This window comes from Uranotaenia lowii, chromosome 2 (assembly GCF_029784155.1).
Source record: "Uranotaenia lowii strain MFRU-FL chromosome 2, ASM2978415v1, whole genome shotgun sequence".
Classification (NCBI taxonomy): Eukaryota; Metazoa; Arthropoda; class Insecta; order Diptera; family Culicidae; genus Uranotaenia; species Uranotaenia lowii.
This window is the reverse complement of record NC_073692.1, coordinates 332,301,167-332,314,869: the sequence shown is the minus strand read 5'-3', so window position 1 is coordinate 332,314,869 and position 13,703 is coordinate 332,301,167. Positions and strand designations below refer to the sequence as shown.

The 13,703-nt window shown below is 34.8% G+C and overlaps 1 protein-coding gene across 2 annotated transcripts in view; it reads right to left on the bottom strand.

Moving 5' to 3' along the window:
* The window catches only part of LOC129749817 (serine/threonine-protein kinase Genghis Khan), a 69,370-nt gene that overhangs the window by 30,630 nt on the left and 25,037 nt on the right, over window positions 1-13,703 (bottom strand). For both annotated transcript variants that reach the window (XM_055744907.1, XM_055744908.1), the window contains exons 2-4: window positions 8,097-9,025; window positions 2,117-2,490; window positions 1,763-1,867 (exon numbers count right to left, since the gene is read on the bottom strand). In XM_055744907.1, coding sequence (XP_055600882.1) covers window positions 1,763-1,867; window positions 2,117-2,490; window positions 8,097-8,148 — 531 coding nt within the window. In that variant the 5' untranslated portion in view covers window positions 8,149-9,025. The remainder of the gene's footprint in view (window positions 1-1,762; window positions 1,868-2,116; window positions 2,491-8,096; window positions 9,026-13,703) is intronic.

Here is a 13,703-nt window from a genome sequence, read left to right as displayed (position 1 = left end):
GTTATATATGAACTACAGCAGTTTTCCTGAGGCATGTTTTTTCGGATTTTTTTTCTATCATGCTGAATAACGAGAAAACTAGAAGCTTTAGCTATATATAATGTTTTAAACATATTTTACTGACATTACAAGGTTTCTAGTGATATAAGTTCCATTGTAATCGGTTAGATATAAAAAGAGTTATGACGATTTTAGCTTGGAGTGTCAAATTGACACTCCTAGTGCTGATTAGGGTAATGAAATTTAATGCGGATTAGGGTTAAAACATAAAATCTTATTTAAATAAAAAAAAATCCGATTAAAATAAAAAAAATCGGGTTATTATTTAAAAAAAATCATTGATTTTTATCCACCCGAAAAAAAAGTATGCTAAGGTTCAAAATATTCTTTTTTTTATTAATTAATGTATGAATAAAAACGATTTATAAAGAATTTTCCCAGTTTTGATTTCGAGATTTCAGTTTTTTCCCGATTTTCCCGATTCTATTTTCAATTCCCGGTTTTTCCCGATTTGCTAATCACCCTGAATATTACAAACTATATTTGAATTTCTAGAATTTTATTTACATACTTTTACGCTGAAAAGTAAAATACAAATATAAATGTTCGAAAAATGTATGGGAAATGGCTTTTATGCACTAATTTATACTTCTTTGAGATTAAGGGCCTCATATTTCATTTCTTCTGCCTTAGACAATAAAATAAAAGAAAGGGTATGAACATCGAAAAGTTTATCCTTATATCATCTTATTTTTTCACATTTCTACTTAAACTTAATTATGATTAAAACTTCGGATAAGACAAATCGAATTTTCTCATGGACCCGATAAATTTAGAAATCGGGAACCTCGACGTAAATTAAAAAAAACATGTTGAACCACTTTAAATTTATAAGTTAATACTCTTATTCAAAAAAATAAATTATGGCCACAAATGAAAGAATGTTCCGATCACATAGACGTTTCACTTCCTTACAATTTGTTAGGGTTACCAGAGCGATGAAAAAGTATGTTTTACAATTTAAAACATTCTGAGATTATTCAAAATCAGAAGTATATGGCCAAATTTTGTAAGTATAATTAGCGTATCGACCTCGTACACCTCGACACCACACAGCGAGGTTTCAAACGAGCTGTCATCTTGCACCTGGGTGCTAAACAAAAAAACAAAATAACAACAAATAACAAGAACAAGGTGCGCCACCAGTGCAGTGGCAAAAATAGAAACAGGTTTAGCACTTATCGATGCGCATATGCGCTGCTAAAGCTAAAAGAGGATGAGTATTAGGTTGACACCTTGGAAAGCACTTGCCGATACTGCTGCTCTAACGACAGCTATCTAAATTGATCGTATATGAATTGGAATATCCAATTGGAATTGGAACCCCAACCAATTCATGTTCTAAAAATACTCTTGAGCTACCTGTTCCTAAGGGTAGTGTTCTTGGGCAATTTTCTTTTATTATGATCTTCACTTCCGAATTTCTTGATGATAATTTGCTTTTCTGCATCAGCATAGTTATTTCTGTTGGAGAAGATTGATGAGCTGTGAGTGAGTTCCCCCAATTAAATCCGATTATTTGTAATTTTATGAAGAACATTTTTCAAAACACAGACATTCCGTCTACAATTGTGCCTGGTGTCAATGGTCTCGTTTTTTTTCGCTCATTCGACTGTGTCCTGCCACGCAATCAAAATTAAGTCATCAATCACTGCCCGTCCGTCGTGCTCGTGTGTATCTCCTACACCTCAACTCAACTCACCAAATTGATATCGTCCTGAAATGCGTAGTGTAGGTTCGTAATCCATCGGCGATCGCCAAATACGAGCACATCGCGTTCCTCCCGAAAGCATGCCGTCTCCGCTCGCTAAATTCCGCAAATTCAACACCGTCACCCGATTCGCGAATGAATGGCAAAAAACGAAGCAGAAAGAGAGAGCGAAACCAAAACATTGATGATTAATATACGGGCTACCACTTAATGGCCCGGCCCCATGTTTGCGTTTTTTTTCTTTCGATTTGGATGAAATCGAAACGATATGTGTAATACAATATGAGCAATAAAAATAAATCCACACCCCCTCCCGAAAATAGAAAATCGCTCGCGCTCACTCACCTTTAGCATTTCCCATTTGTTCAAGATCTTCATCGCGTAGATCTGACTAGTGTGATTCATTCGGACGACGCAAACTTCGCCGAACGCACCTCGGCCGATGACCTTGAGCACCTCGAAATCATCCCGGGACAGCCGAAGCTGCTTGATGCACTGCACCACCGATTTGACCAGCTCGATGAAGTCGGAGACGGTTTTCTCCCGCCGCAGCGACGAATTGCAGCACTCGTCGTAGAGCACCAGCAACCCGTCGAGCATCGTTTCGGTCGAGAGGAATTTCTCCGACGACAGCCCGGCGCTGTTGAGGTTGTTGTTCGAGGTGACATTGTCGATGATGAGCGACTCGAGCTCGCGCAACCGGGTCGATGCTGGTATCACTGGAGGCACAGAAGGGAAGAGAAGAGGAGAGAAACGGGTTAAACATGGGTGGTAGGTGGATACAAGTAAGGTCGATCGTGAATGCGTAAAATGGTAACGATTAATAAGTAAGCGACCCGATTACAGGTTTGCCAAAGTGGAACATGCGAAAAGTATAAATCGAGTGACATTTGCATTCCGGAAACATTCTTCTTTTATGGTTGCGGTATGCAAAATTTTCAGATGAAGGACTACTCAACCTTATAAAAGGTATAACTTCTTCGTTATGAATGCAATGTTCATACAGTAAAAAAATTTTTGGCAAAAGAAAATTTTATTTATTCTTGGACAAATTAAAATTCCTTTGATATCTATCTTTCCAGGTATTTAGATAAAAAATTAATAATTTGTTTCAAAATTAAATATTTTTGATCAAAATCACAATATGTACATTGTTTCAAATAAAATGAAATCAAAGTCAGTGTTGTTTTGTTTCAAAAACTTGTTTTCTCTGTGTGTTTATGTGAGTGTCACAAAGCCAAACGTGAAATATGCTCTTGAGTCTTTTATAGGCAGAATTATAGGCATAAGATTGTATGCCGGACCGGCACTAATAAGCTTGCTCATCGCTGGCATTGTCCTCCCAGCGCAACCGCATTGCATAGTTCTGAAATAAACCAAATAAAACATATTCCATATCCCATCACAAGACAAAGCAGAATGGAAACAATCAGCCAGCAGAATATTGTCGAATGGTACACCGAGCACTGTTTGAGTATGTAAACCGACATTAGACAGTTGTGTGTGTGTATGTAACTGAAAATAGAAAACAGTTTCTCGTTTCTCATTCCAATCTCATTCCCATCAAAGACAACGGCGGATGATAAAAAAAAACCACCGGCCAAACAGCAGACGGCCAACGCAAAGTGCGAATGACTATGACAATAAACCTTCGTTTGCTAACTAACTCAGTTGGTACACTGGTTAAGTTATCGAACTGGCAAGTCGAAAGAAGAATGCTGCGTTGGGTTCGATTCTCACTTTATTTTTTTCTTTTGTGATAAATTATCAAATAGGATGAAAATCCCATAAAATGTTTTCTTGTTTCTCATTGTTTTTGCTTGAAAGCTCGAGTCTTTATACCAGTAATGCTTATCCAATCATATCTTTTTTGGTACAGTACACTTTTCAGCGCATTTTTGGCATAGAGTTAGCGCAGGGCGGCATTGAAATTTCGCAACCTCTTCTTTGGTGAAATGGTGAAATTTACCGAGATAGCAAGGTGAACGCTCCTGAAAACCAAAAAGGGAATTTTTATCTCTTCGAGGTGCAACTCCCCTCATAACGACTCCTCATTTACAACTCGTTGCCAGTACAAAATTGAACAGTTCCTGTCTTTCCAACGTCAGGCAAGCTCCAGCTTACCGGTCCGGCATAGAACCTTATACCGATAATTCCATTTCCAAGGAAGTTCGTTACTGGAGTACAGTCTGATTTGTGGGTGTAGTAACATAAATTTACATGAAAAAAATTGCAACCTTTCGGCATGTTCAAAATGGCGGAACAAATCAAGCGTGTTGGCTTGCATTTGAGTAATTTCATCAGCGTTTTTATCAATTCCTTCCAGTCTTTTCGACAAAATTATTGGAATAGATGTTACGCTTCAGGATTGTCCAGAAATTCCCGATGGCACGTGGATGGGGTTATTTTGTGAGCTCGCCAAGCTAAGTATCCCTTCAATTCACTTCGATATGCAGCCTTCTACGATCGCATTGTGAAGCAGACCGATGCCAGACTCGACTTGAACACATCGTTTTCGGCTTGAACACATCTTCTGCATTTTATGCTATGAATTTCCTCGTTCACGACCTGTCCGGAGCTACAAAAGAGTGGTTTCGACATACTTTTCTTGCTGATTGTCATCCCCAGCAGGACACTTTTGGGGAGCTTGGTGTGAAATGAACTTGACTTCGGAAACACGTATTCTATACGAGAAAAAAAAATACGAAATGCCCTGCAAATCATTCCTATCCTGGGCCCATCCCAGCCATTGCTAGGATCGCCCATCTTCACCGCCATGTTGCAATTCTCCGAGAGCAATGATGCACAATGCACATGCACCGATTGCCCGTCAATGTAACGGAAATTTAGCTTGAAGTGATGACCTTGTTTTTGATCGTCGTTCAAAATTTTCACTTCTCTTCAGCAATGGTTACTAATTCAGTTTCTTACTACGCATTTTCATCACATTCACAAAAATCAGGCAAAATCAGGATTTTAAAAAATATGGGAAATACAATGGCTTATCAGGTTGTCAGGCTAAGCCTCGAAAAATCAGGCAAATCCTTAAAAATCAAGCACAATGGCATCTCTGCATACAACAGAAATACTTTTTTAGCATTATTGACGATGATTCATTGGATTGAGATGAAAATTTACACATGGTAGTTTATAGGAACAGGTAAACGGTTGAAGGTATAAATTTTGTGTAAGGGGCCAAAAAGGGTCTCCCATATTTCCGGTTCGCTATTTTTGTGATATCGAAGTTATTACACATCAGATTTAGATGATGTGAGAGGGACGGACAATCGATTTCATGCAATCGACAATCGATTATGTATAAAGGGCCGACCAAAGAGGCTATTTAACTGTTAGCGGTTTTTAAGACATTGACATTATGCACCGGATTGGGATTGAAAATTGCACATAAGCGTTCCACCGTGACGTGAATTAACTTTTCCGAACTTTCCCTAACTGTTTTATCCAAGAGGTCGACCAATTTACTGTAGAATGAAAAAATAATAGCAAACGGTCGCAAATTAAATTTTCTTTGAAATGAATAACATTTGGTCACTGAAAAGTTTAAATGTGTTTGTGTTGCGATCGATTACTTTGGTGATGTAAATTCTCGCTAGAATTGAACATTTTTTATTTCAGCGCATATTACCTTAGTTACCCTTCCTACTAATATCGACGTCTAAGAACAAGTTGTAAACTAATTAATTATCCACAATTTGATACACGAAGCTTTCTGATAGGACAACACCAAACAAAAATATGCCTCTTTAAAGGTTTGACATGAATTCACTTGGTTTAAACAAAACAGGGCTGTGAACTGAATTCACGTCACGAAACATCAAGGTTTTCTGAACCATTCTTAAAACTTTAAAGCCTTCAAATTTTGTGTACACTTTTAAAAGTGAAATTTTTAATATTCAAAATGAACCAAATTATGTTCGATTTGTAAAAATCCCTCCATCTTGGACAGCTTTCAGAGCATATTTCACTTACAAATTTTTACAGTAAATTAAATTTTGTGACGTAAACTCACTCATTCGCGCTGTTGTAACTCAGCTACATCTCAACCGCTTTCTATCAAATTTAGTGTTTCAGACTCGTCTCATTATTTTTGAAGAAGATCTTTACTCTTTTAGTTATATCGATGTAAAAATTTGAACGCAAGGGTTTAAGGTAAAACCAATCGATCGCTATTGTGGAATTATGAGTTAAAAGTTTAGAGATACTGTTCATTATTTTTGCAAAAAAAAAACGAGAATGCAAAGGATCGATGATGAAATTTTTTCACAGTTATTTATTGGGAATTTTGGGAATTCAATTTCGGATAATTATACAACAAAAAAAGGTCATTCTCATGAACCATCTACCGTTTTCGCAAAATTTTTGTGGAAAAAAACGGGAGAATATGCGCATAAAAGAACGATTCGGATTGGATCCAAAATGATCGAACATTGCATTACGTAACACTCGAACGGCTCCAGATAATTTTATTCTAGTTTATTCAAAACAACCGTTCAGGATTGTCAAAAAAAAATTCTTCATTGGATGTACAGTATTCAAAAACCCTATCGACAACACCTGTGCAATAGACTGAGTCGATTTGGATCCATTTTTTACTTTTCCAAACTGTGGGGTAAAAGCTTCGTTTTGGTTCAAACTCATCCATGATTTTTTGCAAAAGTTTTTAGTATATTCGGCGCCGAATACCGCCAAAAAACCGTTAAGCCGAATATTCGGCTCACCGAATAGTTGAGCTAAGTATTCGGCCGAATACGCCGAATAGGCCGAATATCTACCACAGACTTGTATATTTTTCAAAAAATATTAATTGATTTACAAAATATCCAAAAGAAATGTTGTAAAAGCTACACAATCATTAGAGACTCATGGTTTCAGCAAAACATCTAAGGCGTTCCCGTGTATTTTTCACTGTAGATTGTACAGGAGAATGCTGAACGGTATCGCTTTATTCATTGATTATAGTTTATTCCAGACTTTCTGGATATATTCTTGCTTACCCATAAATCCAGTAAAGAAATCAGATAAGTCAAATCTGGCCGGGATGTCCAGGCTTTGTTTGAAACTTCCCAAGTTTTGCTCGAGTTTATTCAGATTATTTGCTAAATCAAATTAAAAACTCAATTTCCTCTGTAAAATTTTTTAGATTTTGTGTTCAATAACAATTTTTCTAAAAATTTCAAAATAAACATAAATTTTTCCCTTTTTAATTTTTTTCTTTCAAAAATGATCCTGAATGCCTGACCGTGTGGTTGAAAGTATGGAATGCTGATCTACCTATCTTTTCAAGAATTATTTTGAAGATATCTTGCTCACATTCGACCTTCATCCAATTCAATATCAGAAAAGCAATTTCAAATAGCTTGGCACCTGTTTCGACATGTTTTATCCCAGATTTTACAGGAACGAGATGTCTTTGGTGATAAACCCTAGAAGCTACTAGTCATCTGATATATTTTCAGTTATTGGTGACATTTTAAAAATCAGAAAGACCCCTACTTAAAAAATACCTTGTAATACATCATCAAATAATATCATCTGGTTGAAAATAATCGACTAAAAAGCATGAGGGGCAGTGATATGGAAAAAAGAGAAAGCATTGAAATAATCGCTTAAATTTTTTCATTAAAAACTCAATGGAATATTCGACCGAATATTCGTTTGGCCGAATAGTTGAAAAGGTCAATATTCGGTATTCGGCCGTTCGCCGAATACCACTATTCGGTACATCTCTAGTTTTTAGTAACGTTTAAATTAGTCAATAGTCACTTTTAGGTTTGTATAGAAAAATTGATTATTTTGTTTTGAAAAAATCAAGATCATATTTGTTTTTTTTTCTGTGGGGCGTAAGTTATGTCGTAGGAAATCACTCATTTAAGAAGTACTATTATTTTGAGGTGGGCTCAACCACAAATTATATATAATTTTTTTTTAAACATATGATAGCAGATATTTAGTGAACCCAGTTTATGAATTTTATGAAAATTATTTTGTACGTCTCGGTGGGCAAGTGGTTAGCGTTATATTCTCAACAAAATTTTAAGTACACTTTTGCCTTATCCTTATTGTTTTACCTCGTTTCCGTATCTTTGTTAAAGTTGGTTTAGCTTAGCCTCGACAAATAAACGATTGTGCTACGCCAGGCACGCAAACGCGAAAAAAGAAAATATGCATAATAGTAATTGAATAACGAAAGCGAAATAAAGAACCATTAGTTCTACTGATTGATTGATGATTATGGATGAATGTGCTGGTAGGATTAACCAGCAGGCCAACCATTCATATACTACGACATAATAGAAATACGTACCGGATAAGCTGGACAGATTTAGCCCAGCGAGAACGTCCTTTGGGTCGGTCATTTTGCTGCCGGTGATTTGCTGTTTGTAGTTACACCAATTTTTGCCGTTGAAGGGCACACAAAAGTGATTTTTCCTTTTCTCGGCCTTCCCAATGACCTCAAATTTTCGATTCCCGGTGGACTTCAATCTCACTTCGCTTCACTGCTCTCTTCCCTTGATTTTTATATTTATTTGTAAAATTTCTTCTTTCGGCGAATTAAACAGAAAATTTCATCACTACCTAATGATGCTTAGGTTTGCCCCTACACATATAGCACTGAGCTGGCCCGATTCTTCTCTGGGTGTGTTTAGAATTGTATCACCCCCTGCTATATTTTGGCTTCGATTCAACTATTTTATACTAATTTTCTCTCTATTTTTGCTTCTCACATACCAACCCCGTTCACTTCATTTTTCCATCTGGGGTCATTTCTCTTCCTAGGATCGTAAATCACCACAGATCAGCAGCAATCGATGCCCATCCGATTTTGGCATTCTGACACTCGAGAACCCCCGATCCCCAACAGTTGTGCGTCACGATAACCACTGAAGAACAACCTGGAAACACTAGTACTACTCACAACCCGCCATTTGCAACCATTACTAGCTCTTCTAGCAAGGATATCCATGGTGACAGCAACAATGGCGATGTTGTTCTGATCCGGTAATCCCAACTAGAAATAGCAGCAGACCCCTTCCATAAGGGAAATCTCTTCATGGTGACCACCAGTGAAGCTGCCGGTATTGGATTACCGCAGTCATCCTTGCTTCCTAGCTTCTCGCATTCACAGACAATCCTTCGATTAACTAATGAAAAGTGACGTCTGGCTGCCGGCTGAGGGTGATGGCCCTAGCTAATGGTAACACCTGGTACGATTTTGTGTTCCTGTCTGGAGTTCTGCAATGATAAAGAGAATGCAAATTATTAGCATTTGTACTGTAAAATATAAAATATGTAAATGAGAAGAATTAAGCTCAAAAAGTTTACAGTGAATTGAAAGAAATGCAGGTTCTGAACAATTTCTTGGAGAAATACTGAAAAAACTTATAATCCGGAATCCTCAAAAAAAAAACTGTGGCTTGGTCGTTGAAGAGTTGACTTGGCTATTTGAAGGAAACCTACCGGTCACTAGTTGATTTAGCTGAATAAAAGAATTCAAATTTGAAAGCGACAATGATCAAGATAGAAAAGATAAAAAGCAGCTATCACGCACGACTGAGCTGTGGAATCATGATTGGTCTGCAATATTACCAAAATAACACGGCAAAACTCGAACATTTTGATCCCATTTTTATTAAAATTGTTGCACAATTAAGTTTTGACACTCCAGGTTATAGTGAAAAATAAAAAAATTAATAATGGTGAAAATTGTGGAACAATGTGTACACTGTACATCATGTTGCAGTGCGTACATTATATTTAGATCAAGATTATTTAACAATGATAAGAGTCTATTTTCCGGTGCTCAATAATTATAATATTTTCGTCACTTGAAAACCTAGAAGGTTTTTTTTACAAATATTTCTGTAAATATGATAAGGATATTTCTTGTTTGCTGAAAAATTAATACTAAAGGAAGTACACCAAAGGAAGTAATACACTTAAAGTCTCTTTAAGAGAATGCTTCCACAGTTTGTCTACAATAACATGCTTTTGCAACTCATATTTTTCCTTCTCGCCTATTATTGTGTGCAGTGGATTTTTCTCTCCCCCTACTACTGCAGTCAAACGTTGTTGTAATCGAATCAATTTATAGATCCAGAACCAGTACGAAGTAAGAACCTTGTCACTCAGAGAATATTCAATAACGTTGGCAAAGAATATGTTTCATCAATGAAAAACTACATGCTGTAGGTAAAGAAAAAAGCAAAATTTTGATTTCAAGAAAAGGTAAGATTGCCTCATATAAAAAATATATTAAAGTTTTTTTTTTTTCAAACAATTCTGAAGCAGCTTTAGTTATTGGGCAGAATTGTCATTCAATCTAGAAGTGAAATCTTGTTTTAATCTAATTCAGATCACCAACGATAGAGGTGTCACTTTCGAAAGAAAACCGTATGTGTGGGTAACAAACTGTACACAATTAAGTTAAAACAAGTATTATAAAACGAGTGAAACAAAAACTGAGAAGCTAGAAAAAAAAAATTCTGATGCAGGCAGTGGAACCGTGTCGGTGTCTATAATAAGTTCATCTCTTTGTCTCTCCCGATTTGGGGGGCCGGCATCAGCAAGCGCCCCCATTTGCGCCACACGACAACGCCACGAGTTTCGCGCGCGCGAATCGGTGTCATTTCCAATGCAGGAAAAATAGAATAATAATTATGGCGTGGATCCGGTTTGTGGAAGGAAGCTTGGGCGGAAGGAGAGCTTTGGTTACATTTGGTAATTGTGTCGTGACTAATTAATGTACCAGCTAAAACAAAGAAGGAAAGGTACAAATTCGAGTATATTAAAGCGACCGGGGCGCCTAATTACGCATTGTTTAGAGATTTGAGATAGACGAGTTTGTTTTTTGTTTTTCCAATTGTCACTAATTCAAATGAAAGTGTTAGAATCGCTATAAATATTTGGAAACTGAAGCTATTGAAATTCGACCAAATTTATCTGCAAAATTTCAAAAGATTAAAACTGTAGGCAAATTCATTTTCTTTTTCTGTCTGTTTAGTCTATCCAACACAAAAAAAGCCTTTACTTAAATATTTACCAATATCCCCAATAAATAATGCCATATTAGAGGCTTCCAAACACTGTGTGACGCCTATCTCTATCTCAAACTTGATTTTCGTCAATAATTGATTGTTGTCCCCAGGAAAATTTCGTAAACACCGTTTTTTTCTTTCTTACTTCCCATACGGTCGCTTCCCAGGGATCTAAGCATTTCAAAGCGGGTTCTCTATGGGGCAAGTGTTACCGTTCCCACATTGAAAGCGAAGTTTTCCGGTTGCAAAATCAATTAGATTAATCCCAACTTTATCCGGGATTATCAGGGTGCGTGACGCGTGCCAACTAGCGTTACAAACAGAATGGGAAACTGTTCACAACACTCCAAACAAAAACAATCCATCAGTTGGGATTGAATATTTGTATTTTTTTCAGTTGGTAGGGAAAGTTTCCCTTGATTGAGTTTTTATTTTGGTGAGATTTAGTCGGAAAGTGTGGATCTTGAATACAATATGTCGGCAAAAATGTTGAATGTTGATGTTGGTGACCATAATGTTGGTAACCATAAAGATCATGGTGATCACAATTTGATTGAAACAAGATTTCACCTTTGAATTTATGATGGTTTGTATCAAAAGCTTGAGCTCTTTTGAAGTTGTTCGAAAAAGTTCACAACTGAGCAGTTCAACTTGAATTTTCACAATGTTAAATTTAGTATTGCACAAATATATTACAGTTAATATGGACAACTTCGTTTTCTATCGCAGGGCTGGTAGCGGTTTGACAATGAAAAAGTAGGGACTTTAGTGACCAAAATTAAAAAAAAAGTGACCAAATAGTGACTTTAAGGACCGAAAAAAGTGACCAAATTGTGACTATGTAGAACGAAAAAAGTAACTTTGAAGAAAAAAAAAATGTGACCAAATCAGCCCGTGCGAAGGACTCGTCCAGGGGGGTGGTTCGAAATTCAAATTTAGATCAAAATAATAACAATACTACAAATAAAAATTTGAAAAGGAAAGGTTTTCTTACACCGTTTGTCACTCATGTTCAACACACGAACTAAAAAAAAAATTCGATAAGTCAATAAAATGAGAAATAAATTAGTTTCAAATGAATTTCTTAGCAAATTTAAAATTTAAAAAATCTGAATTCTAAAATAAATGTCCAATCTTGTACAAAACTTACCATGAATACATGTTAGGAAAATGATAATAATTGTTAATTTTTATTCATCTTAATTTGGAATTCTTTCCTCATTTTCAACTGGAAGTTTAGTGAGAAATTCCGCTGTAATTTTTTAATTTGAACAAAAAACATTTAATCACGATTTAAAATGTGAATTACCGTTTACTGAATAAGAAATGAATTTTGAACAGAATTTATTCAATGTTCGATGGTTTAATTTAATTTGATAAAAAGAAGAATATATTTATGATTATTTTAAAAGTGCCAGTTATATAAGCCAGACATAAAACCTTTAATAAAGTAAAATCCTCCAGTTATCAAATTTCATTTTTGAAGCTTTAATAACTCCATGTTCAGCTACGCTGACACAGAAATGTTAGAAAATGAGTAATTACGTGAATGATAAAAACTGATGAAAAATTAAAAATAATGAGTTCAAAACTATTGTTATTAATATTGAAAGCCCAAATCAAGTACAAATTTAGTTAACATTGCGTATTAAAATTTATTTTTAAAGTTGCTACTTAGAACAATTTTTCTAACTTTTTAGATTAATTTAAAAATCATGATCGATCCAAAAAACATGATTTCATATAAAAAATATTAATAATTTTTTTTTAAATTTTCAATCGCAGGTTTTCAAGCTTTAAGTTACAAGGTCTGAGTATTTTGTCTCTTTTGATTAAAATATTGGGTCCTGAAAGAATAGAAGGTTGAAATTATGTATTATTATTAAAAATTTGGAGTTAAAGGCTTATGGTTGAAACGAAAATTCAGAATTTGAAAACAAGGAAACAATTGTTAAAAATATGTCTTAAAAAATTAAAAAGTTTGATTAAAAAAAATTCGGCAAGTTGATTAGAAAATTGAAAAAAAAACTGTACAGTAAAATTCGGTATATTTATTTGAAGATTGAAAAAAACAGTATAGAAATAAAAAAGATTAATTTTTAAAAACATTTCAGGAAGAGTTTTTTCAATAAACATGTTTCACTATAAAAATTTTGGTGCTTATTTTTTTTTATATTATTGATTTGGTAAATAGTGTCCTAAACTAGAAATTTTGTCAAATTCGGCCGAACACATTTAGTTTTGGTGATAAAGAGTTTATTACTAGTAAAATCAAACATTGATAGATAACTGATTATGGAAAAATGTCATTACAAGTATTTTTGACATCACAGCAGAAAGTGTAAAAAAAACCTGATTCTATTTAAAGCTCATCAAATGATTCAATGATTTTTAATTTGAGTTTTTGTAAAAAAAGTGCAGAAACTTCTCTAAAGATTTTTAATTATTTTCAAAAGTCATTTCAATAACAAAAACTGATAGAAATATTACATATATATTTAGATTTGGGTAACCCAAATTAGTTGAAATTACCGTTTAAATTCATTGCACCTAAAAAAAATGTAAATTTTGTGGCCTTGTGTAAATTTTTAAATCCCATTTTTAAGTATTTAGAAGAACAATAAACACGAAATAAAATTGAGTATGAAATTGTTTTTTTTTAAGAATATTTCATATCAACATAACATTTGTTATGACAAAAAAGATTTTTTTAATAAAAAAATGGTTCGTTTCAATCTCAATCTTAGTTACACTTCTTAATAAAAACCCATTCTAAAGACGAGATAGGGTATTTGTATATCAAGTTTTGAGTTCCAATACAAAAGGTTGATTGAACTAAAAATTAAAATCTACAATCAAAGTTAGTTTCAATTCAC